Raw genomic sequence first — 25,115 nt, forward strand, 5'->3', positions numbered from 1 at the left:
AGAATCACAAAAAATGGAAACTAAAATATATAAGCAAAAAAGCAAGTGAGACAAAAAATATCCAACCAAAGCAATATGAGTCAAAAAGTCTACAAAAATACCATTGAGTTTGCTTTGTGTTATGAACTACTTACTCCTGGGCATGAGGGCTATTCTTAAGTGTGGTTAATATACCCAGTGAGATTCCACTGGAGAAAACTAATTTTTCCTTTACAAGTGGGTATTAATTGTAGATAGTTTCTTCTTGGTCAGAGGTAGGAACCTATGTCCACTTCCCCCTTTCAGTGGTGGGACCTAGTCTAAAATAATTTTTTTTCCCTGAAACAAAATATTTTTAAAAAGGATGATGTTGAGGGTTGCCAAGATAGCTCAGCAGGTGAAGGTGCTTGCTGCCAAGTCAGATGACCTGAGTTTGATCCCCAGTATCTACGTGGTGGAAGGGGAGAATTAACTACAAGTGTGCACGTTCGCACATGCATACACACACACAAAATAAAACAAAGAAAAAGGAGGAGGAGGAAGAAGAGGAGTATTGAGACTACCTTGGGTTAAAATGGTTTAAAGGAGGTTTGCAAGTTGGCTTTTCTTCTAAGATGAGTAGCCATTGACGGAATCAAGAAAGAGCTATCAATCAATCTGTTCCTGTCTGTGTCCAGGCCAGGTGAGGTTTCCTGTGTGCTTTTTTCTTGCTGTGTTAAGAGGAGGAGGGTCAAGTATATAAACAAATAGCAGTAAATTATTGTATTAATTATAAATGTGCTGGGGTCACCATTAGGGAGGTCAGGTCTTCTAATTCTGGATACATCTGGAAGATGGAATGCAGTCAATTTATTGATGCACTAGAAGTAGGAAAAGTAAGGAGGCTGCTTTTTTGTTTGTTTGTTTCAGAAAAAGGCAAACACCTTTATTTGAGAAAGATCCTTAATTAGAAATAGGTGTGATATAATCTATGGCAGATCAGGTTTGGGAGAATATCCCACCGCTTCATGGATAGCAAGAATTTTTATATATTCTCAACAGCCCCTTTTGGAATTGTTTGGCCGTTAGCCCTTCACTGATTTTACATATTTTTAGCTGTCATTTGTTAGCTTGTGACTTATATTTTCACAAGACTATATTCTTGATTTTATTGTATAAACCTGAATTTATTGTATAAAAACCAAAACCCAACTTAAAACTCCCCCTATCTTGATATTTCACATTCATTTATTTTTTTGTATTTGGTTTGAAGTAGGGCTCCAATTTTATTTTTGGAATAAGGTCCAGTTGTCCAGTATTATTTGTTGAAAAGAACAGTCTTAATAAAAGAGAAATATCTGCCCGAGTGGTGGTGGTGCACACCTTTAATCACAGCACTCGGGAGGCAGAGGCAGGTGGATCTCTGACTTCCAGGCCAGTCTGTTCAATACAGTGAGTTTCAGGACCGGCTCCAAAGGTACACAGAGAAACCCTGTCTCGAACCGGCTCCCCCCCACAAAGAAAGAGGAATATCTTGTCTTTGAGAATTTCATATCGTCAAACACTTATCTTAATTGTATACACCCCCACTACTCCCCCTCACATTTCCCAGGCACCCCAAGATGTGCATGCATCTCTGTCCATCATACCCCCCTCCCCCTTTTTGAAATCTCCTGAGTCTGGTAAGTGCTCCCTGTTGGAGTGTTGACAGATCTTTATTGGTTTGATCTTGTGTGATAACTATAACTGTAGGAAGTTCATGAATGCAGAGTCCATCATGTTCAGGAGACAGCACTCTGGCTCATACATGATGTCTATCTGCCTCCTCTTCCAAGATGTTCTCTGAGCCTTGGGGAATAGGCAGGAGTTGATATAAACGTCCCATTTGGGACTAAACACTCAATAGTCACTTATTGGCATCATTTTGATCAATTTTGAACCTGCATTTACCACTGACCAGAAACTTCTCAAGGTTGAAAACAGCACTGATCTACATATATAAGCATCAATATTTAGAAGGAAGATTGATAACATGTCTGTTTAGTAAGACAACAGTATTAGGATCACCACTATGGCCTCTGACCTCCTGAGCCATTGACCAAATTTGCAGTACTAGGTATGAATTCCTTCCTGTGGAGCAGGCCTCTAATTCAATACAAAAGTGGTTATTCATCCCCACTATGGATGTACCACTATTTTACCAGTAGACACATCTTGCCTAGCAGGTTAGTATTGTTGCATTCAGGGTCCACCACCAGGGGAGATTATTAATGACTTTCCCTTCCCAGCAGCCTGTATGGCACCTTATGCCACTATAAGAGGCAACAGTCAAGGAGAATGTTTCCAAGTCACTTCAACTTGATTTTTTTATGTACTGCAAGCAAAATATGTTGGTTGTATCTTTAGCAATAGGGTCTTACTCTCTAGTTCTGGTAGGCAACCAAAAACAATGGCAATAGCCCATGTTATTTAGGGGCCTCTGTAACTCAGAGAGAGGTATCCCACTTGTGGCAAGGAGTTTTCATTTAATAATTGTCTTCTAGGGTAAGCATTGTCTACCCATGCAGGGTGTCTATATTTAAACTCTTCCTCTTCTTTCTCCCTCTCTTCCCTTCTTTTATTACTTTCTAAAATTAGTTTAAAAGTAGTAGGTTTCTATAAGAGTTTTTCCATACATCTTTACCATGATTGACTCACCCCATTCTCTTCTGTCTCTTCCCCATTGACTAGTGTTTCTTCATTTCCTCAGCCATGTTTTTGTTGTTGTTGTTTGTTTGTCTTATAATACCAATCATGAAATCTGTCCTGTGGAGTAAGTTTTAAATCTAATTTTAAAAAGCAGTTGGTTGCACCCATAACAGTCATGCCACTATTGTGCCAGAATGCTTGTCTGGGGTGTCTTAGTAGAGCACACAGCATCCATATCTGGGCAGAACAATCAGCAACAATTCTTCCCTAGGAATGTGCATAGTCTGATACTATAGCGAAAAGGAAGGGGGCTTTCAGCTTGGTCTCAGCCTCATTTCTCTCTGTGTGTGTCATCTTTAGAAATAAGGTTTTACCATCTAGCTCTGGTGTGTACCCAACAGCAGTGAGAATAACTTGATGGTTTGTACAGTACCAGGGGATTCCTTTGCCAACAAGTCATAGGTTGGCAACCTACTCCTGGGACTTAAGATTTTTACCTAGCAACCTATGGCTCCTGGGAATATCTTTCCCTACCCATGCACAGTGACTTTATTCAAACACTTGAATACTGATAGTTTTATCATCCTTCCAGGTATCTTTCTAAATCTGTAAGACATACAAGGATTAGCATTTACAGAAGATGGGCAAGGTCTCTGAAGGCCTGCTGCTGTCTTGGACTGCTATTAAAAAAGTGTTCACAAGGTCCAATACTGCATGAAAAGATCCTATCACTTGTATCAACTGTGTTGTCAGTGTTTTGTCAGCAGCTTAGATGGGGCACTAATCCATCCAACTCTCTATAACCCACAGTCATTTTCCATGAGCCATTTGGTCCCCTTATCTTGGAGTGTTGCTGCATCTGCTGTGGAGTCTCTGTGCATCCTCTTAAATACCCAGCAGACTTGGTGAGGCCAGTTTGTGCTGCTTATCCTGGATCAGGCCCAAGGGGAAGCAAGAACAACAGTCTCCTGTGCCTGCCACTGGAGTTGGCTCCCCAGTTCTGATAAGCTCAGGCTAGGACTGTGTCCTTTTTATTGTCATTGGCACAACTGGCTGCTGAAAGCCCCAGTCTGAGTGAACAATCTCTAACTCCAATGAACTTTTTTTTTTTTTTATGGGAAGAAATGTGTACCAAGTACTATGGTGTGAGGGTGCGCTCATATGCACACATGTGCATGTGTAAATAACTGTACACCCCTAGAACAAGCTTTATCTTTTTCATTTGCACTATTTTTATTATTTATTTTTTCTCCAAACTATTGCTCAGGCAACAGTTTTCTGCCTTCCAGAAACTAACGTAGCATTTGTCTTTCTGTTAATGTTTTGCTCAGGAACTCCAGAGACAGGCTTTGCCACAGTGATCTTCTGAATGGGCCAAACAGACCCTTTTGTTTGCTTAACCCCTCTCAGTGCCTCTGGATTGCTTTAGGACTTCAAATTCAATTTACATGCTGGACTGCAATTGAGATCTACCAGAGCTTCTTCTAGCTTACAAAGATTACATTTTGCCATGAAGCTCAGGAAATCCACTAAATCCCTAGTCTAGTCCAAAGGTCATTGCTGAAAAAAGGAAAAACCTCTTTTTTTTTTACACTTATTTTGTATTTGTGGGGGAGTGCAGGTGTCACAGGACACATGTGAAGGTCAGAGGACAACTTACAAGAGTTGACTCTCTTCTTCCACTGTGTGAGCTTGCAGATCAAACTCAGGTCAAGGGCTTGGTGGCAAGTGCCTTTAGCTGCTGAGCCATGTCCCTGGTTCCCAACAACGTTTTTTTCTTCTTATTCTTTTTAAGTAGGAAATTTTATGTGTTTTTCTTCAATGTATATATGTCCTCACTGAGGTAAGGAGGATGCATCGGATTTCCTGCACTTGGAATTAGACTGTTGTGAATTGCAATGTGGGTGCTGGGAATCAAACACAGGTCCCTTAAAGAGCAGTCAATACTCTAACCCCTGAGCTAAGCCAGTTCTGCAACTTCTTAAGTGTCCTGTGAGACAGCGCTATCAGGCATGGAACTGAACATGTGGTATCATCTCTTGCTGCCCCATTTGCTCATTACACCTGTCCTTGCACTGTTATCTTCATATTCATGGAGACTTCAGCCATCAATGACCTAATGACTTGTATGGGCCAATCCATCAGAGACTGGTTTCCTTTGTATTATGTCAATACAAAGTCTTGTCTCAAGGAGGGATGGGTAGATTATAATACTGTTTCTCCACGTCCATGACACTCATATTGCTCCCTCCTGCACCCATGTCCCATAGTGCTATAAGCCACACTGTCAGAAGATACTGGCATTTTTTGTTAAAAAAATCTTCCCCAATTTAAGCAGTTCGGATGTAGGGTATTTGGTGATTAACATAGTTTCTTATAAGGGGCCATGATCAAAGCCTCAGTTTGTTTGCTAAATCATGTGTTTGTTTTTCCCCCTCTGCATCAAAAGTCGAACCTGATTGGTATCTTCTATCACATTTACTGTATTCTCTCTGTCCTTACTGTCCTGTTCTGCACATGGGTTCCAGTTTTTGGATTCCCAACAAGAGCTCTTTAGCAGAGATCTAATTTGTACTTTTTCCTTGCATCCTGCCAACTCTAGGAGACAGAAGGTCAGCAGCCCCATCTTGTTTTCTCCTTTTTACTTATTTCCTGCCACAGCAGAGGTCAATGCAAGGCTAACACTCATATGACTTTTTCCCACTGTAATCCCTCTTGTACTCTGACGATTTCCTTCTGGTAAGATAGTAAGCCCTAGGTGCATGTCTTATGCCCACAGAAAAACCATGCAACATCTGTCACAACTGCTTTTAGAGATTGCAACATATTCTTTAGTCCTTGGCTGTTTGGGGAGGGAGGTGGGTCTGTATTCCTCAAGGAGGCATGACACCTCATACCACATAGAATATGGCCAGTCTAAGTGGCCAGCTTTCAGGTGGATTGACCTTGGTTTTATATCTTATTTATTTATCTTATATCATCGTTAGGAACTGCCAGTGCAGCAGAGCAAGGAGGCACACCATCCATATCACATAGGGAAAATGGCTCCCTCAAAATTACCCCCACATGTGCTACACCCTCAGACAGATCTACCTCAGTTTTATCAGCATATCATGGGCCACACAACTTCTCCCTAACTTGCCGGGCAGTGGTGGTGCACGCCTTTAATCCCAGCACTCTAGAGGTAGAGCTAGGCGGATCTCTGTGAGTTCGAGGCTAGCCTGGGCTACCAAGTGAATCCCAGGAAAGGCACAAAGCTACACAGAGAAACCCTGTCTTGAAAAACCAAGAAAAAAAAAAAAAAAAAAAAAAAACAACCTTCTCCCTAACTCATCTTTGGTTCCATCCGTCCCTTTCAGGTGCCAGTTGTATTGTACAGCTTTTCTTGGGAAGCCATGAATAAAGGTTTATTCACCTTTGATAGGGCACTGAAGACAGACCAAACAAGTAATTCCACCTTAAGTCTAGCATGGTGAACCAATGGCTTTATTGAGATTACTTATAGGAGTATGGGAGACTCGAAGGTAGTGACATCCCTGGATAATGGACCCCAGCATGGGCAATGACTGTATCCCTGAAGTGCCACATGTAACTAGCAGATAGTTCCACTAAGAGCGTCTCATCTCTCCCGTGAGTGTGTGCTGTTTCATATATAATCTTTGAGTGGAGTCATATGAATCTCTTAACTCTTGTGAGCTTCTCGAATATTATGAGTCTCAGCCTTCCATGTTACAGTTCAGAGCACCCTGTTCCCAAAAATCCACATAAATAATTTAAGAAATGAACTGACATGGATCTATAGGTATCTTAGTTATTTGTCTGTTTCTGTGATAAAATACCATGAGGAAAACACCTTAAGTAAGAGTCTGTTTCGGCCTGTGTTCTGGAGGGAAGAGTCTTTGATGGTGGGGAAACAGGGCAGCAGGCAGATGGTATAGTGGCAGGGGCAGGAAGCTGAGAGCTTGGATCTGGCTTTGGACAAGTCAGCTATGAAAAAAGATTTTTAGACAGTTGGTGAAATCTTAATTTACTATGATATTAATTGATATTAAGAAACTGTCATTCATTCGTATTAGGCATGCTAATATTGATTATGCTTTTAATGCTCTTATTTGATATATAATATGTTAAGAGCCGGGTGTGGAGGTGCACACCTTTAATACCAGCCACTTAGGGGGCAAAGGCAGGCAGATCTCTGAGTTCGAAGCCAGCCTGGTCTATAGAGTGAATTCCGGACAGCCAGGACTACACAGAGAAACCCTGTCTCGAAAAACTTTTAAAAAAGAAGTTAAAGAAAGCAATGGGATACTTACCTGGGACTACATCTAAGTAGAGATCCAGAAGTCAGTGAGGAGTATTGTTGTAGTATCTTCCCTACAGGGACCACTCCACTTTAGGAATTACAGAGCACCAGAAATCCCATGACATCACAAGTCATTTTATTTTCTGTGTCTGGTTCCTTAGTTCTCTCTTATCCCTGAAGTTCAGCATTACTTATGCTTTGTAGAGCACATTCATGGGGAGATGTATGAGAGCTTACAGTAACGAGGAAGCTGGCAGTTAGTATTTTTTAGTAGGCTAGCACTTCCCCAGCATGGTACAGTAGAAAGAATGGACCATAAGACCCTACCCTACCACCTGGATGTGACCTGAGGACCCACTTAACCTAACTGCCCTGATAATACTTGTGCTGTGCATCTTGCTCACTTATGAGGAAAAGCGATGCAAAACTATGTCTTTTCAAATAAAGAATTTCCGTGGGCTGACAGGAAAAAAGTCCAGAACTGTACTGCTATAATAGATAGCAAATCTTCAAAATCCTGTAGGCCAGGTCAGCTTCAGGATGTCTTAACCTTCGCAGAAAAAGAAACCTGAAGTGCGATCTAAGAGTTTTTATTGTGTCCTGCAGGACTGTTGTTCCTTTCAGTTCCCAGGATTGATTATTTTCCCCAATTATATTTGTAAATGAATGTATGCCTATTACTATTAAAGACACATTAGAAAATTTACAAGGAGGAAAAATATCTCAATTATCCATCAGTTTCTAGGACAAATATCAGTTTTTTTAACTTTCTTTATATTGCAAAGAAAGGAAAGAAAATACTAGAACACTAGTATTTTAGAATGTGTATAATTAAAGAAAATATTTTATTTTTATTTTATGTGTATGTGTGTTTTACCTGCATGAAAGTACATGCACCACATGCGTGTACAGGTCAGAAGATGGTATCAGATCTCTGGTATTGGAGTTACAGATGGTTGTGAGGTTTATCCCCTCTCTAGCCAGGATGTATATAAATTTAGGTGTCTTGAAGTCAGCTCTGGAAGCGATTTTACACCTTAATTTCCTAGATGGCTGTTTAAGAATACTGGGCTAGGGAGGGGCTCAATGCGTAAAGCACCTGCCGAGCAGGTGTGAGGACCCGTGTTTGGATACCCACAGCCCCCCAGTCCCAAGTCAGCAGTCACCGTTTGTAATCCCGGAGTTCCTCTGGAAAGATAGAAGGTGGAGGCTGAAGAATCCTCCAAAGGTCAGCTAGCCTGATGTATGCAGCAGGGAACAAGAGATCTTGTCTCAAATAAGGTAGATAGCAAACATCAACACTCAAGGTTGTTCTCTGACCTCCATACACATGTACAAATGAAAATATACAGACTAAAAAAAAATTCTAGGTACTATGAGTCAAAGGGCAATATTTAAATATGACTAGAAATCTTAAGTACATATGCTAGGATACAATAAAACACAATGGCTAAGACAGAACGTTGTGGAATTCTGGATTTCCCCATATATTGTGTGTAAGATCTTGTACAGTTTCTTAACCTTGCCATTATACTTTTAATGTGTAAAAGTGACCAAGAGTACCTACTTTGGGGTGAAATTTTCTCTTACTTTAAGTTACCAGGCCCCTACTCACTGTAGCTTTACAATAGTATTTTCCAAGGTAACACAAATAAATAAACTTACAAGATGGGATGAGGCAGTGTGTCTTGCCATTTCATAACTAGTCCAGGACAACAAGGACTTTCTTCAAAGCATACAGAACACCAGGCTATTCTGGTCCACAATCAAAAACTGTATCTTTGATTCCTATGTGGAAGTAAATACTATAGCAAAAAGTACAAGATCAATATAAAGTCATCATTTAGAACTGTTCACAGGACATGAAAACTCAATGACTCCAAAATATCAATTTTATACACTCACTGACAACCCAGAAAACAACTACGTTTATTCGTTTCTTGGGTTACAAATTATGACAAACACAATATCTTAAAACACTACAAATGTATTACCTGTAGTTCTGTATAAGGACTCTTGTGGCCATACTGAATTCATGTCAAAACATCCAAGCTATTCTCCCTACCTACCTTGATCCCTGTTAACTACAACTCTTTCTAATAGGTATATTACAAGGTAATGAGACTAAACGTTTGACATGTGTGATAACATCTGTCGTGATTTAATTGCTTAATGTGTTCAAACTCTACCCTCAAAAATCCATGTCAATGATTCATCTGTATAAGTTATCATAAATATGTTAGAGCTCTTTAATATTTCTAGTGAAGACATGTCTAATCTGTCTGACTGAACTCCACAGGAGAGTCTAACATGTATACACATGAATTTGTTAAGAGTGTATTTGGTAATGATAATACAGTAAGCTGTTGGTGAAATTATTATGGCCACTTTATGTAGTTAAAAAGGAAGATTTATTTAGTGGGTAACTTACAAAAAAGGAAAAGGTAGGTCGTGGGGTGTGGGGAAGTGGTGTTCTCTGGAGCTCTGCTCGGTCAACCTCCACCGTCTAGGGTCCAGGAACAGAGCCCATCCAGATCTCAGGTCTCTTGGTGCCTCCCTGGCCCCACCTTGTAGGCATGACAGTTGCTGAAGCCTCAATGGGGGTTAAAATTTCCAAATCAAAGCTAAAATGACTACCCACTACAGTAAGCAAAATCAAGGTACTAGCAAAACAAAGACACTAATTTTCTTTAAAGCTTTCTATTTCGGATTCTTCTTACTGTGTTTAAATGATTAGAGGACATTGAAGGACTTGCTGAAAAGAGTCATTATTCCCTCTTATGTATGGTGCTCATCCTATCTTCCCAGATCGTGACTTTATTTCTGATACCTGTGTAGGTCAGGCAGTGAAACCCTCTTGTTTCCTAAGGTCATTTTTTAACGTAATTGGAAAACACTGAGCAGTCAGAGGTGACAAAGTATTTTTAAATACCCGCCCCCCCAAAGCAGCTGTATTTAAGAGTACTGCTTTCCTTCCTTTAAAAAATGTATCATTTAGAGCTGGGTGGTGGTGGCCCACGCCTTTAATCCCAGCACTCTGGGAGGCAGAGCCAGGCGGATCTTTGTGAGTTCAAGGCCAGCCTGGTCTACAGAGCAAGATCCAGGAAAGGTGCAAAGCTACACAGAGAAACCCTGTCTCGAACCCCCTTCCCAAAAAATGTATCATTTGAATACCAAAAGAGCTCTGAATTAAGGAAACGAGATATTATAAGGCAATAAACAAGGGTAAGACAAAAGTAGCAACTACATTACTGTTAAGTAGTCATTTAGTGAATACCTATTTCCCTGGCCATTAGATTGCCTATCAGCCTAAACACCCCAGAACTGGCAATATTGATTATTTGAAACCAAAAGTGTCTTCACTTCGGATCTGTTTTTAATTAACATATTACAAGTACTTGAAGCTTTTGATGTGCTTTTGTGTGTAGGGTGGGGTAAGGATGTAGGTCAGTGCTAAGACTCCTGCTAGCATGCCTGAATTCAGTCCTACCATCAGCCACAAAAATGACTCAGAATTTGAGAATTTTTTTTTTTAGTATAGAATATTTCAGAACTAACATTCAAATGCTTAAGTAATGCTCAAGTCTACATATTCTTATTTATAATTTTCTGTTACAGGAGATGAGTATGATGTATGTGCTATTTGTTTGGAGGAATATGAAGATGGAGATAAGCTAAGGATCCTTCCCTGTTCCCATGGTATGAGTAACCGCATACCTTGAATTCGCATATAATTTGATTTTGTGTTCTGTATCAAGGGCGAAGAGACTGAAATACAAACTAATGGGTAGATGCGATTCTATAAAAATGTGTGTACACAATGTGTACCAATCAGTACACTACATGAACACAGCAAGAAATTAAATGTAACAGTCTCTTAATACTATAGAGTTAGGCATGATTAACTCAGCATGAATGTCTATGGACCTTATTTCCCATATTTCAGTATCATCGTTCTGTGTTGTCATAAAAAGAAAATGTTGCATAAAAATACCAAATTTCAGCAACTATTACTACTGAGATCATAAACTTCTTCATAAAGAGCATCTTATGCCCTGCCAAACCAAATCAAGTATTGAATTTGAAAATTAGTGCTTTTGTGTCACAGAATTGTCGTACTGAAGATGTATATTTTGCTTCAACAGCTTATCACTGCAAGTGTGTAGATCCTTGGCTAACTAAAACCAAAAAAACCTGTCCAGTCTGCAAACAAAAAGTTGTTCCTTCCCAAGGTGATTCGGACTCTGACACCGACAGCAGTCAGGAAGAAAATGAAGTGTCAGAGCACACCCCTTTACTCCCCCCTTCTGCTTCTGTGAGGACCCAGTCATTTGGGTCTTTGTCAGAATCCCACTCACATCAGAACATGACAGAGTCTTCAGACTACGAGGACGATGACAATGAGACGGACAGCAGTGATGCAGACAATGAAATTACTGAGCACAGTGTTGTGGTCCAGCTGCAGCCCGATGGTGAACAGGATTACAACATAGCAAATACTGTGTGACTTTCAGGTGATTGGTTTATTTCCCTTTAAAATGTTTATTTAGGTACATGATTTGATTTTCCTGCTCTCTTTAGAGGTTTCTGTAGAAATAACTTATTTTTTAGTTTTCTAGTGTAATCACGTTCCTGAAATAGGCTATTTGATCTATAATACTTATCTTCAATAGTGTACATCCATTTCACTAACAAGTAACAGACTGGTGCTGTAACTCAGGCATCAAATTAGCTCTCTGGGATGATGAAATGTAGCTAAGACACTTTACAAATCCTCAATATAGCTTGAAATGAAAACCTAGATCACAGTATGCAAATGTCTTACACATGAAGTCTGCCTATGGTCATCTATCATGAGCTGAAACAACTCTCATTTCCATAAAGTTGCCTAGGACTGTTGGGTTGGCACATGTCTGTTCTGATATTTCCCTTCATGATTAGTGTGTGGCAACATGCAATTTAGGATTTTTCTTCTTAGAACCACAGAATCTAAAAGATGTCATTTTCCTTCCTACTCAACTAGTTTTTCCTCATAGGAAAGGTCTAGTGTAAACTTCAAATATTTTATTTTAAGGCTTTTAAAAACACTATAAGTGTTATGAGTTTGACTCCCCAGGAACGTCTCTGGACCTTTCTTTCCATATTTCAGTATCCTTTTGTGTTGCAATTAAAAAAATGCTGCATAAAAATACCAAATTTCAGCCAACTGTTAATACTGAGATCATATACCTCTTTATAAAGAGCATCTTATGCTAGTTAACCCTGCTGAACCATGTGCAGAGGAAACTGTTCAAGTATTGGGTTTGAAAATAAGTGCTTTTGCTTAACAGAACTAATGTATTGAGCGATGTATTATGAAAAGCTAAATTATATAACACTGTAACTATGTAGAAAATATACTTAAATATAATCAGATGCTAAGAATTTTTATATGGCCTTGTATGATGGGAGCTTCAATGTTAATAAATGTTTTCCACTTTAAAAGCCACGAAGTATTTGTTCTGATGAGCTCTTTTATCACATTAATTAGCCTTACATGCAGGGTGCTATAAAGGAAAATGATTGAGATCATACATCACCTTAGGATTTTATACAAGGTTACTTACTAACTACTCACAAGCTTTTAGGTTTATCCACCAACGTTAACTACAGTCAAAATCATCCCCTAAGTAGTGTAAATTAAGGTACTCTGTTGTAAATTGTGGCACATGCTTTACAGTAGATGTATCTAGTGACATGGGAAACTGAATAAAATCATGTTATAGAATAAGTCTATCAGGTGTATGAGCCTTTCATTATTCTTAAGAAATACTGTATTTTAAGAGAAATGTAACACTAGGAAAAGAAATTTTAATCTTTTGAATTCTCTTTAAAAAGTTTTATACCATCTTTGTTTTGAGACAGGGTTTTCTCTGTGTAGCCCTGACTGTCCTTTAATTCGCTCTGTAAACCAGGCTGTCCTCGAACTCAGATCCTCTTTCCTTTGCCTACTGAGTGTTGGGATTAAAGTTGTGTGCTACCCACCACCTCCCTTTTTAAACTAGATGATTTGTTATAGTAATAAAAGCACATGGCACTGACACAAAAATACACATAGACAACAGAATAGACAGAGGACCCGGGTATAAGGCTACAAAATTACAGCCAAAAATACACACTGGAGAAAAGACAGCATCTTCAACAAATGGGCTGAGAAAACTGGGTATCCACATACAGAAGAATGAAACTTGAATCTTAGCTCTCACCCTGTAAAACAATTCCAGACACAGTGAAACTGTGAGTGTTAGACCTGCAATTCTGAACCACTACAGGATAAATCTGGGAGTAAAGTCGATATAGGACTAGGTGATGACTGTAGAGGACTCTGGTAGCTCAGGAAATAAGGCCAAGAGAGGAAACTGTTAATCAAGTGAAAGGCAGTCTAAGGAATGGAAGAAAATCTTTACCAGAAATGTGACAGAGGATTGTTGTATACAGAATATATAAAGAGCTTAAAAAGCTACATATCAAAACCAGAAACAACCTGATTAAAACCGTGATCTAGGAACACAGATAGTTAATAAATACTTTAAGTGTTCAACATCTTACTTACTCCAAGTCAGAACGGCTATTATCGAGAGCAACTGAGGTCCAATGCTGGCAGCGTTGTGTGTGTGTGTGTGTGTGGGGTGGGGGGGGAACCTATGCACGGGTGGTAGGGGTGGAAACTGGTGCAGCCACTATGAAGATAAGTGTCAGTGTCTCCAAAACCTAAAACCAGAATTGTGCCCTATGACCCGGCTGGACACACACCCAAAGGATTCCATACCCTCCAGCAGAGGCACTACATCACATTCATTGCAGTTCTGCTCACAATATAAAGGGAATGGAACCGGCTTAAATGTCAATGAATGAAGAATGGATAATGAAAATGTAATCTATACAATGGAATTTTATTCAGTGGTAAAGAATAAAATTACTAAACTTTTCGGGGGTGGGGGGAGGATGGATGTATCTGAGAAATATACTGAGAGAAGTAACCCAGGTCCAGAAACTCAAACACTGCACGGTCTCCCTTACATGCTGATACTAGCTAGGAATTTTTGGAACAGTGTGCTTAATGTTGAATCTTGGTAAAGGCAAGAAAGAGAGGTGTGTGTGTGTGTGTGTGTGTGTGTGTGTGTATGTAGGTGTAGGGAGGGGATAGGAAACCCAGGAAGAGGAGGGTGGCATAGAGAAGGATAACCAAAATTGAGGATATATAGAAAACCATATGGGTACTAGTTTTATAAGGTTATTTAAAAAAAGAAACAAGTTTGGTCATAAGTATCCTCTATGGATGGGTAATTTTTCTCCAAATGCTATAGATTATTACGTAAAAATCTCAGTGTCAGATATGGGATACCTCTCCTATGAGTTGTTGATTGGGGGCAGGGGAGGGTGCTCAAACATTTCAAGGTCATTGATATTGATCCTGATTGCTCACCTGAACTTGATTGAGACTACTGCTGGAGAGATCGCACACTCTAGTCATAAGACAGAATCAGACTGGAGCTGAGTTGGAAGATTCCTCCCTACTTCAAGGCACAAGAATGTGCTGCTATGCAGGCTGCTGGGGAAGAAAAGTCATTAACTGTGTTACTCAGCTATGAATCCCGAGAGTTGTCAGGATGACCTACCCGGCAAGATGTGCCAACTTATGAAATAGTGCCATGATTGTTACAGGGACACCAACTGCTGGTTTGAGGCCTGCTGTACAAGAGGGAAATTGTGCCTAGTTCTGTAAACCTGGTCAAGAGCCCGGGACTGGGGAGGTCACAGGCCCTATGGAGATCCTGCTATTATTGTTTTACTACATGGTCATGTTGTCAAACTGGCTTATTAATACTCACTTTCAAACCTATATATTAGTGCTACTCCCAGCCTTCATCAGAGAAGTTTAGAGCAGAGGACAGAGGTTAATGTAGAAACTCATTAAATGCCAAAATGCTGACAGTAAGTGACAGTGGTGTGCTCAGTCCTAAATGGAACAGCTAATATAATATCACCTCCTTCAAGGGTCAGGGAACAGCATGAAAGAGAGTGGAAAGACTGTTAAAGGCCAGAGGATGAGGAGAGTCAAAGCGAGATGACTTCTGGACATGACATAGCCGTCACAATCATGAACTACTCACTGCAGCTGTGGTTTATCTGCACAGGACTGGCCTAGCAACATTTTACTGTGGCTCAGGGAGGGGACCCACTGAAACCGCATCCCTCCCTGAGGGACTACTGGCATCAACAGTGTTGGAAGAGATATCACTTTCTCCAGTGGTGTAGACACTAATAAGTTGCCTTGCTCTAGTAAGTAGCCTCCCACTTATGCTTGAGCAAGAAACTAAAGCAAGCCAGGTGGCCAAGGCGCACGCCTTTAATCCCAGCACTCAGGAGGCAGAGCCAGGAGGATCTCAGTGAGTTCGAGGCCAGCCTTGTCTACAGAGCAAGATCCATGACAGGTACCAAAGCTACACAGAGAAACCCTTGCTCGAAGAAAAAAAAAAAAAAAAAAAAAACTAAATCAACTCAGAAAGGGGGCAGGGTCACGAGAACAACTAAAATCTATTATATGAATGTATGAAACTGTCAAACAAAAACTTTAAAAAATACAGAAAGCTTGCTGGGCATGGCACAGACTTGTAATCCCAGCACTGGAAAGTAGAGGCAGGCTGCCAGACAGGACTACATGAGACTCTCTTAAAATAAGTTTTAAATGAAAAATTAGATTTAGTTTCAAGTTTTGAGATCTCTATTAAGAAAGATTTGGACGCCGGGCGGTGGTGGCGCACGCCTTTAATCCCAGCACTCGGGAGGCAGAGCCAGGCGGATCTCTGTGAGTTCGAGGCCAGCCTGGGCTACCAAGTGAGTTCCAGGAAAGGCGCAAAGCTACACAGAGAAACCCTGTCTCGAAAAACCAAAAAAAAAAAAAAAAAAAAAAAAAAAAGAAAGATTTGGACTCAATGTACAAATTTATATACAAAATATTCTGGCTGTCTGAAAATTGATTCATAGAATTTAAGCCATCAGTCCAAAATGAATAAATGCAAAAGAAAACTTACACAAAGGCTATTTGGTTTCAAGACTAAAGTACTTAGCAGTCTCTATATAGTTAAGTGTGTGTATCTAGGTAAAGATGACAGGGTGTGCTGACTTTTAGATGGAGAAGATGAATATCCAGAACTCCATGTGCACACCAGCTGTTGGCAGCTTGACAGACACCAACAACAGTAACACATTAAGGCTGAGCCCTATGATTTTCCAGTAAGTAATCCCTTTGAACTACTACTGGACAGGGACTATCCCAGAGCTTTGGTCTCCTTGTGGAGGACTATACCCAAAATTCGATCCACCTGCCTTTGCTAACCAACAGCACCAAGGGTCACAGCTAACCTAGCAGACGTATTTTGAGGAACAGCTAAATACTCAACCCCTTAGAATTTTAAATTAGGTTTTATAGCGGTTCTTCTATTGGTAGTTTTACTAGAAATATTTTAAATATTATAGAAAATGCTACTCAAATTAAATTCCTATACTTATGATTTTTTTCAAAATATATTTCTTCATTCGGTAAATTATTTTGTCATAAAATAGTATATTCTGACATTAAAAATTTTAGAATATGTAAGAAAAACACACGAAACTAAAGTCATAATCTTACTACAGACAAAACAATAGCAACACTATAATTTCTTATAAAATTGGTATAGATAGGAAAATACAAAATGTTATTTCTACTTGGGAAAGTAAAATGTTCAGTTCAACATACACTAGGTAAATGTCATTCTCTTACTCCTCTAAGATAAAGCAGAGACTCGAGAAACACTTTACCATGGTAGTTAGGTAGAAGTTAAAATATGACATTATTTTATGGATCTAATTTTTAAATTTATTTCCATGTGCATGGTGTTTTGCCTGCATCTGTCCATGCACTATGTCCATATAGTGCCCGGGGAGGTCAGGAGAGGGTGTTGGATCCCTTGGTACTGAAGTTACAGGCAGTTACAAGCCTCCATGTGGTTGCTGGGACTTGAATCCAGGTTCTCTGGAAGTGTTCCTAACTGTTGAGTCATCTCTCTAGACCCTGGCCCTAACTTTAAACCAGTTAGGTTTCCGTAATTTCATTTAGCCTAAGATAAAAGGAAAATGACATAACACTAAGCTCACTGTCTACCAACCAATGCACAGTAAATCACTGTTAAAGTAATAAAAACAGCACACCTCAAGTGGGATATGTTAGACAAGTTTAAAGGCACTGTTTCTAGCTACATATTAGACTGTGACTACCTTTAATCTTTAAACCACATTTCAGAACAAGGACCTGTACCTTTACATATAAATTAGGAGTTCTTCTGGATCATCTTTTAAAAACACTAGCTAGGGCTGACATTTGTTTCCAATATTTACTTAAAATCTGTAATTTCATGGTTTGTACCTATTAATCTTTTTCAATAATGCATAAAATAAAATCCACTTTCTATTAAAGGGTCTACTCTAAAATTCTAACATTAAACATGCAACACTGGGAATCAAGACAGTCACCTAGAAACGTGGCCCAAGGATAATGGTACCTGGACTTTGTGCCTTCAAAATTCAAGTGTAAAATATACATATAATGAAGCATGCCCATCTAGACCATTCAGCAGCAGCAGCAGCAAGTCTTGTGTCATTTCTCTAAAACTCTTCTGTCCAAAGGACACATTTACTCAATCTTATTGCTGAGCTCTATGAAGTTTTCCAAGTTTGGTTATTGTTAAGTGTGATAGGCATTTTGATATGCAAGTTTGTATAGCTCCATTTCCTTATGCTAAATTCTCAGAACTAAGTATGTAACAGATGTGCACAGACATTCATGCGCGCGCGCGCGCACACACACACACACACACACACACACACACACCACCCCACATACATTTCCCTAAATATATTTTCTATTGAAATTGTGAACAGGAGCCAATGACAATCTTTTACTATTTCAATGTAACAATCACACACTACCACATGTTCATGTTCAACATACATTATGATTTACAGGTACATTAAAGGTTTCACTATTTGGTTTACTACAACTAATATGTGAATGATTACTCAAAAACCTCAAATCACCACTCTATCACTAAATTTTCATTTGTTCATCCTTTATTCATTCTTGACGTTGATGTAAGCCACATTTATTTCTAAACACTGATTTTCTGGTCTTTGGAATCTCCATGTCTAGGGCAGAACCATGGAGTTCATGTACACAATTACTAGCTCCCCAATTTCACTCAGAATAACTTGAGCACCTACTGCTCTGTTTCTGCTTGATAATTTGCAGTAATGGTTGTCTCAATAGTCTTGAATTTAAATTTTACTTAAGAAACTCTAGCATTAAAATACTTAGGCATGGTCAACATGTTACTCTGAAAACCAGAGAATGTGCAAGTTTCCAGTTCTCTTGAAATGCTGCCTGAGGAATGGCTTCTCTCATGAGACTCACTGGCTGACATCAGCCTGCCAATTTAAAGTCATGACAGTTGAATCCAGAAGAACCCTCAATAAATGGAGACCACAGAAACTCTTCTTGCTACTGGAGCCTCTAAATGCTTATGAGATTGAGTTCACATCAAGAGACCAACCTAACGTATTTATTTCCTAGCAGGTTGGTTTTCTTCACATAAGTCTGAGGATGATCATGCAATGAATTACCAAAAGCCACAGTTAGTCCACCAAATCTTACTGAAGAGAAATCTGTAGGTACTCATATGCGCTTCCACATGAGTTTAGCCCATTCCTTACATTCCCTTGTGTCAACTATAGCTGGGTGTGAGGACACACGCCAACACTATGAAGGCTTAGGCGGGAGTATGTTAAGTTTAAGACCAATAAGGGCTATGCATCAAGAGCCTCCCACACTATCCCACCCTCCAAAGTCAACAATAATAGTAAAGCCAACAACTTATAATTTATAATAACAACAGGAGTCTATAAAGTATTTGGTTGGAATAAATTTATTTCATCTGTCTGTAAACAAGGTGTTTAATAGTTATGGCATTTTTTTAAATGCATATTAAATCAGATGAGTTAGACTGTATCCCAGATGTAACAAAGTGCAGGGAAAGAAATGGACAAATCAGCAACAAGATTTGTTTTTAAATCTGTACATTATCCACAATGCCCAAACAATAGAAGCAAATACTAGAATGTCCCTAAAGTAGTGCCATTCAAAGAAAATCCATCTCACAGTAGCAACAGTTCAGTTTAACAATAGTATGGCACGGAATACATATGGAAAAAATACATCACAAGACAGCCAAGTCCACAATAATGCAACTTCATATAAAAACCTAAGCTGCAAATAAAAATTGGTCCTATGAAAAATAAACTGGACACACTCCAGATGGTTATGTTGGGATACCTAATATCCATAATGGCAGCCTTTTACAATTTTACTCAAGAGTAGAGCTGGTGTGCAAAGAAAAGACAAGAAGTCTGAGCTACTGCAATGACAGAATGGCCCTGGGAATTTGATCGTTATGGTTACCATAGTAAGGTCATGGGAGGAAGTGCCTTTGCTCTTGACAATTGCACTCTTCATATCCTAAAGACACTACAAATTGTCTGTCTCAAGTGCAATCATAGTATTAAAAGCAAATCACCGCAGCTCTCAATAGCTCATCAACAAAGGAGGTATTAATTAGGTTAAATAAACCAGGCACTATACAAAAGAGAAGGGAAGCAAACCAAATACCTCATGTTCGAAAGGAGGGGACGAGAAAAGAGTGAAGTAAAGATGCATGCACTTTTTCCTCCCAACCATGCGCTACAAAAGGAAGACTAAATGAGCCAAGTAAATGCTCAAAGTGCTGAAAAGACATTGATCAAATTAGAGATTGTACAACCGGCACCTTGCTTATTATTAACTTATTTTAGTAATCAGTATCCCATTAATTGCTAAGACAAAGTGATGCCCAACTTGGCATGCTCCCTTCCCCTAATTTCAAGATATCATGCAAATCATTATTGTGCTGCAATTATGATGCCAGATAAAGGTTGGTTACACACAGTGGTTAACATACAAATGACCCTTTGGGAATCATAACATTAGAAAATAGATAAAGAAAAACTAGCTACCATCTACAATCTGGTAGCACTGTGACCATAATTGGGGTGGTGATGAAGACAGTTGGTAGGTAGATGGGAGAGGCTGCTTACACATCAGACCTCCTCAGGTATAAAGCGAGTTCATACGCTTTCTTGTTAAGTGTGCCTCCGTGGACACCTTCCTTTCCCATGACTATAACCAATGCTGGAGTACACAAGGAAACAAAACAAAAGTGAACACAATTATTTAAGGGGAAGGGGCAGAAAGAAAGACACCTTTCCCCACCAACAGAGGGATACAAAGGAGACACAGGTTCATATCCCATCACCCTGCATTGCTAATAAAATTTCCAGAATTAAGACTTAAGCTTACAGCTAGGAAAATTTAAGAGCAATTTTCCCCTAATACTTAACAGTCTGCCTAGCAGCTAGAACCCAGAGTCTCTCAAGTATTTTGCCATTGAGTATGCCTTCTTATTCAATCCGCCTCCATGGACCCCTTCTTTTCCCATTACAAAGACCAAGACTGAAAGAAAAAGGAGAAAAGTGTTTCAAAAGAAGTGTTAATCAAGAAAATCACATAAGTTTAAGCAGACAGAACCCCAATTAATAAGTTAACATTAAGTTAGTTTTCCATCAACTGTCAAGCACTGAAATTCATTAGGTCCCCAGAATGGAGCATTCAGGCTAGGAATATACTAAAATCGGAGCACATTTTAGATGCACTTGGGAACCCTCACCATGCAACAGCCAAGATTCCATTAGGGGATCTTTATGAGAACTAGGAGAAAAGTGATTCTTTACCTTGCATCCTAGGGAAAAATATTCCAGTTGCTATCATAGTATTTGTCTCCTAAAATACACTTTAAAAACTTCGATATTTTCCATTTACAAATTCTCCCCATTTCTAACATGTGGGATAAGTGCAAGCTGTTGTCTTAAGAGTATGACTATAAATATGAGTAAACATGTCTCTTGCTTCCAGAGGAAAAGGAAAACCAGATTTTAAACAGAAATTCCACTGCTAGTCAGAAAATGCTCATTAGTGGTATTTGTCTTATATAGATGGTTCCCTTTGCTAGTTATTTTGCAGTATAAAAATCATAAAGCTTGTTTACTATTTCTAGCACCTAATTCTGTAATGTACTTCAGAGGTCTATCCTCAGATATATGTACAAGTGCGTGTCAAGTCTTGTTCTCACTGCCACTAGATGTCAGCAGTGTTCTATGGAATACAAATGTCATCTGGCTTTATATGTGGTGTTGATGCTTTTTTTTAAAAAAAAATGCATATAGTTGGTTTTTTGATATGCAGGTCTATATACTGTGTGTGTCTGGTGTCTTTGGAGGCCAGAAGAGGGCATCAAAACCCCTGAGACAGTAGTTATACACAGTTGTAAGCTGCTGTGTGGGTGCAGGGAATAGAACCCCAGCCCTACAGAAGACAGGTCATTGCTATTAACCACTGAGCCATCTCTTCAGCCCTTCAGCTGATACATTAAAACAAAACAAATCAAAAGCAACAAAAAACAACAACCATATGCATCTTCTATATCTGGAAGCAGCTAAAACTTAAGATTTGTCTGGTTTAAAGTCACCTTGTTTTACAGAAACCCATAAGCAAATTACACCTGAATCAGATGCCCACAGCGAGGTGGTAAAACCACAGCATTAAATTATAACTCACTGTAGGCTCATGTATCTGTAGAGCTGTTCTATGTGCCAACTTTGCCAAATGAGGCAGTTATACAAGTTAATACATTTAAATGCATTTATGTGTCAGTGAGATGTCAGAGTAAACTTCAATTTCAAAAGTTCCTTATACCAGGCTGAAACCAGAAATTTTATATCGAGTCTGGGGTTGGTACCATAGTTTGTGGACCAAATATGTGAACTACATGTAGTTTCCTACTTTTCAAATTGGAATCTTTGGAAGAACCTCAGTAAATGGACAAAGTAGTCTAAAACCCTCATTTAACTATTTCTCTTTTCTTCAGAAATGTTCCTGGCAGAAGAATGAACCAATGTGATTTTTTTTGATGGTGAGCAGTAAATTGATTTCAAATCTAAGCAAACATGAAAGGAATCATCCACAAGTAAAGACTCATTAGAGACAAAATAATCAGGGGACTTGAACAGTTTAGCCACCACACAGACCACAGGATTATGACATACTGGACTGTTTAAGAAGCAACTTTTCATGTTGAAGTTTACTAAAGCCGAAGCTGAAGAGCTGACATTAATCATTTAGAGTAAGTCAGGGTAGAAGAAGTGAGCCTGAGTGTGCAACAACTGTCCAGTAGACAGACAGAAAGCAGTACCTCCCTTCAGTGCTGAGCAGTTCCCCAAAACCACCTTCACAGACATTATGAACCGATTCTTAATTTATACCATTAAAGAAACTCAAGTTGTAATATGGCATGCAACTAGGCGCACACACACACACATACAAACACACACAAATAAATATAGCTTGCTTACCTCTACCAGCTCTGCCAACAGCAACATTGTATGTTGGCTCCCCACCTTGACTCTTTGTCCGGATATCCATTGTGCAGTCACCATCAACGTATAGACTATCTCTGATCACTGAACACTTCTTTGCACCAAGAGTCAAACCGTTGGTAAAGAAACCTTCCCGGTCTTTTCCTACAATCATATCTATTTCTACTGGCTGGCCACCCAAAACAAAGAAAAAAAAATGCAGTTAATTCCTTTCAGAGTTTGATACAACAAACTGTGTTGATGTAAAAATCAAGTTAGCATTTTCTGTTATTGCCTATTCCTACATGATTACATGCTTTACACATTAATTAGTTTGCTTTTGCAATTAACAGTGAGGTCTGCTAACTAAAAGCTAGCGTATACCAACCATACAAAGAGTCTCCCTAAATAGTTGGCAGTTGACACTAGGTACAAACTGAAAACGAGTTATTTATAAACTATATCAAGTCAGGTGGTGATTAAGGTGCTTATGTAATTGTAAAGATTCAGCTATAAGCTCTTCCAACAGCTTGCCTTTCATATTCAGCCACATTAGTCATGTTGCAACAAATTTAAAGTTGGGTAAAAGTCTCCCCAGATAAACCTGCTCACTTCTCTCCTTGGAGCAGCTTGAAGTACCCCTGGTAGTATGACCCTCAATCATCAGACTGCCGGACATTTCCAAATTCGTATTTCCCTCCTGTTTTTCTAGCCTCTAGTCTTTTCTCTCCAGCCTGCCTTGCCCTTTCATTCAGTCATCAGCTTTCTTTCTGGACAAGTGCAGAGTGGATTCTGTCTACAGCACCACTGCCATGGGCGATAGGAAAATTATAGAGAAAATGGAGGGGCACTGGTAAAGTGAGGTAGCCGCCAGCACCGGAAAAGAGAAAAACGTGCATTCTAACATTCCATGAATAAGAAGGAAGGCGTCGCCCCCATCAGAACTGCAGAGTCATAGCAGGCCCCAGCCTTTTCCAAGCACACTCCCGCAATCTTCTTAGCCAGACAGCGGGAACTCACACACAAAGACAAGACTGCAGAAAAAAAAGTTGATCACCAAATGTCAATTCGCTATAGGAATTGTAGTCTCCCACACTGGGACAGGGGGTCCTAAATCACTCCTATCAAGGACGGGATCTACACTACCGTGTCAAACCATGTTAAGTAGTAAAATGCTGAGTACCTGTGATATGAGACTTGAATTTTACTGTGTGATGGGGAGGGAGTGGGAGTGTGGGGCTAAGAAATGAAGGGAATGGTCTTGTACTTGGTGCTGGTGTCAACATTTTAAGGAGCCTGCGTAGAAATGGGCATAACAATAAGCAGTGCTGGAGGCTGAGTGACGAATATCCCCCAAATGTATGGCAACCGAGTCAAAAGCCATCAAGGCACATGAATATGAGGCAACATGAAGCATAAATCGGTATTAGTTCTTTTACTACCCTCACTGAAGAGGGAGTGACTTGGAGAAGTGTCACCCCCTCCTGCGACTTCCCAGATAGATTTTTTTTTTCTTTTAATCACCCTAAAACCATCCTCTTTTTGGAGCTATGTTGCGTAACTGGGGATAACGGTATATCGATGAATCTCTATAGGTGGAGAAGAGAAATCAATGGCAGTTCGCCATCTTGGAGGAAAAAAAAAAAACTATAGAGCCACAGATGAAGTAGATTCACGATTCCACCTACGTGGTCCGCGTACCCTTCTCGCCAGCCCAGGAGGCCTGGGCACCGGCAAGCCTACGCAAAGTCACTCCATTAATTCCCGGGACCTGGCCACCGCCGCCTCCCATAGCCCGCGCGCACCGCCGAGCCAGGGCCAGCCGGCCGCCCAGGGCCCCCGCCCACACCCGGGGACCCGCACTGCAGCCCACGGGGCTCCCCGAACGCCCCGAGGCCTCTCGGGGAGACATCCCCTCCTCCACCCCGGGCCGGGGCGCCGCCGGGGCTAAGAGTCCGGCCGCCCCGCCCCCGCGCGGCCTCGGGCAGCATCCCCCAGTCTCAGCGGCCCACATCCAGGGCCCCTGGCTCATCCCCCTTCCTTGGCCGGCGGCACCCCTTCCTCAAGCCCCGACCGCATCCCCCTTCCTTCCTCGCGGGCGGCGTCCCTTCCTCCTCAGAGGCCCGCCGCACACCTGCCGGCTCTGCGCCCCCGGGCCTCACCGTGATGCTCTGGAAGACGCCCCCGGCCGTGGCTGCCCAGACGTATTTGGCGTCGCAGTAGCCGACAATGGCGGCCTCCTGGCAGCAGCCATCGCACATCAGGTTATCCACGTAGCTCTGCCAACCGGCCATCTTCGAGCCCTTCGCACTGCAGCGGGGACGGCAAGGAGCAGAGGCGCAGCGGCGGCGGCGGCGGCGGCGGCGGAGGCGGGGCGGGGGCGGGGAGGAGGCGGCTCTGCGCAGGCACCGACCGCCCCTCTCCGGGGAACTGCGGCGGGCGGGGACAGGACCCGCAGCGGGGCGCGCCGGGGCGGCCGCGGCCGCGGGGCTCAGGAGCCGGCGGCGGAGCGACGCGGGCAGCGGGGCTTGGCGGCGGCTGACTCTCAACTGCGGCTCCCTCCGTTCTCCGCCGCGGCCAGCGGGAC

The 25,115-nt window shown here is 40.8% G+C and overlaps 2 protein-coding genes across 10 annotated transcripts in view; one reads left to right on the forward strand and one right to left on the reverse strand.

The window, feature by feature from the left end:
- Rnf13 (ring finger protein 13) overlaps window positions 1-12,719 on the forward strand; it is a 165,275-nt gene extending 152,556 nt beyond the window's left edge. For all 8 annotated transcript variants that reach the window (XM_076574118.1, XM_076574117.1, XM_076574115.1 and 5 more), the window contains 2 exons: window positions 10,568-10,648; window positions 11,095-12,719. In XM_076574118.1, coding sequence (XP_076430233.1) covers window positions 10,568-10,648; window positions 11,095-11,456 — 443 coding nt within the window. In that variant the 3' untranslated portion in view covers window positions 11,457-12,719. The remainder of the gene's footprint in view (window positions 1-10,567; window positions 10,649-11,094) is intronic.
- Window positions 12,720-18,933: 6,214 nt separating this feature from the next.
- On the reverse strand, window positions 18,934-24,914 carry Pfn2 (profilin 2). Of its 2 annotated transcripts, none has more exons than XM_076574121.1 (3): window positions 24,691-24,914; window positions 22,526-22,718; window positions 18,934-20,249 (listed from the first exon to the last, which is right to left on the reverse strand). In XM_076574121.1, exons 1-3 carry the CDS (start codon window positions 24,820-24,822, stop codon window positions 20,152-20,154), a joined length of 423 nt encoding a protein of 140 aa, XP_076430236.1. In that variant the 5' UTR covers window positions 24,823-24,914; the 3' UTR covers window positions 18,934-20,151. The 2 variants fall into 2 exon arrangements, with proteins under 2 accessions (XP_076430236.1, XP_042135011.2); XM_042279077.2 differs by having other exon boundaries at window positions 18,934-20,570; window positions 24,691-24,906.
- Window positions 24,915-25,115: the final 201 nt, after the last annotated feature.

Source organism: Peromyscus maniculatus, chromosome 6 (assembly GCF_049852395.1).
Source record: "Peromyscus maniculatus bairdii isolate BWxNUB_F1_BW_parent chromosome 6, HU_Pman_BW_mat_3.1, whole genome shotgun sequence".
NCBI classification, from domain to species: Eukaryota; Metazoa; Chordata; class Mammalia; order Rodentia; family Cricetidae; genus Peromyscus; species Peromyscus maniculatus.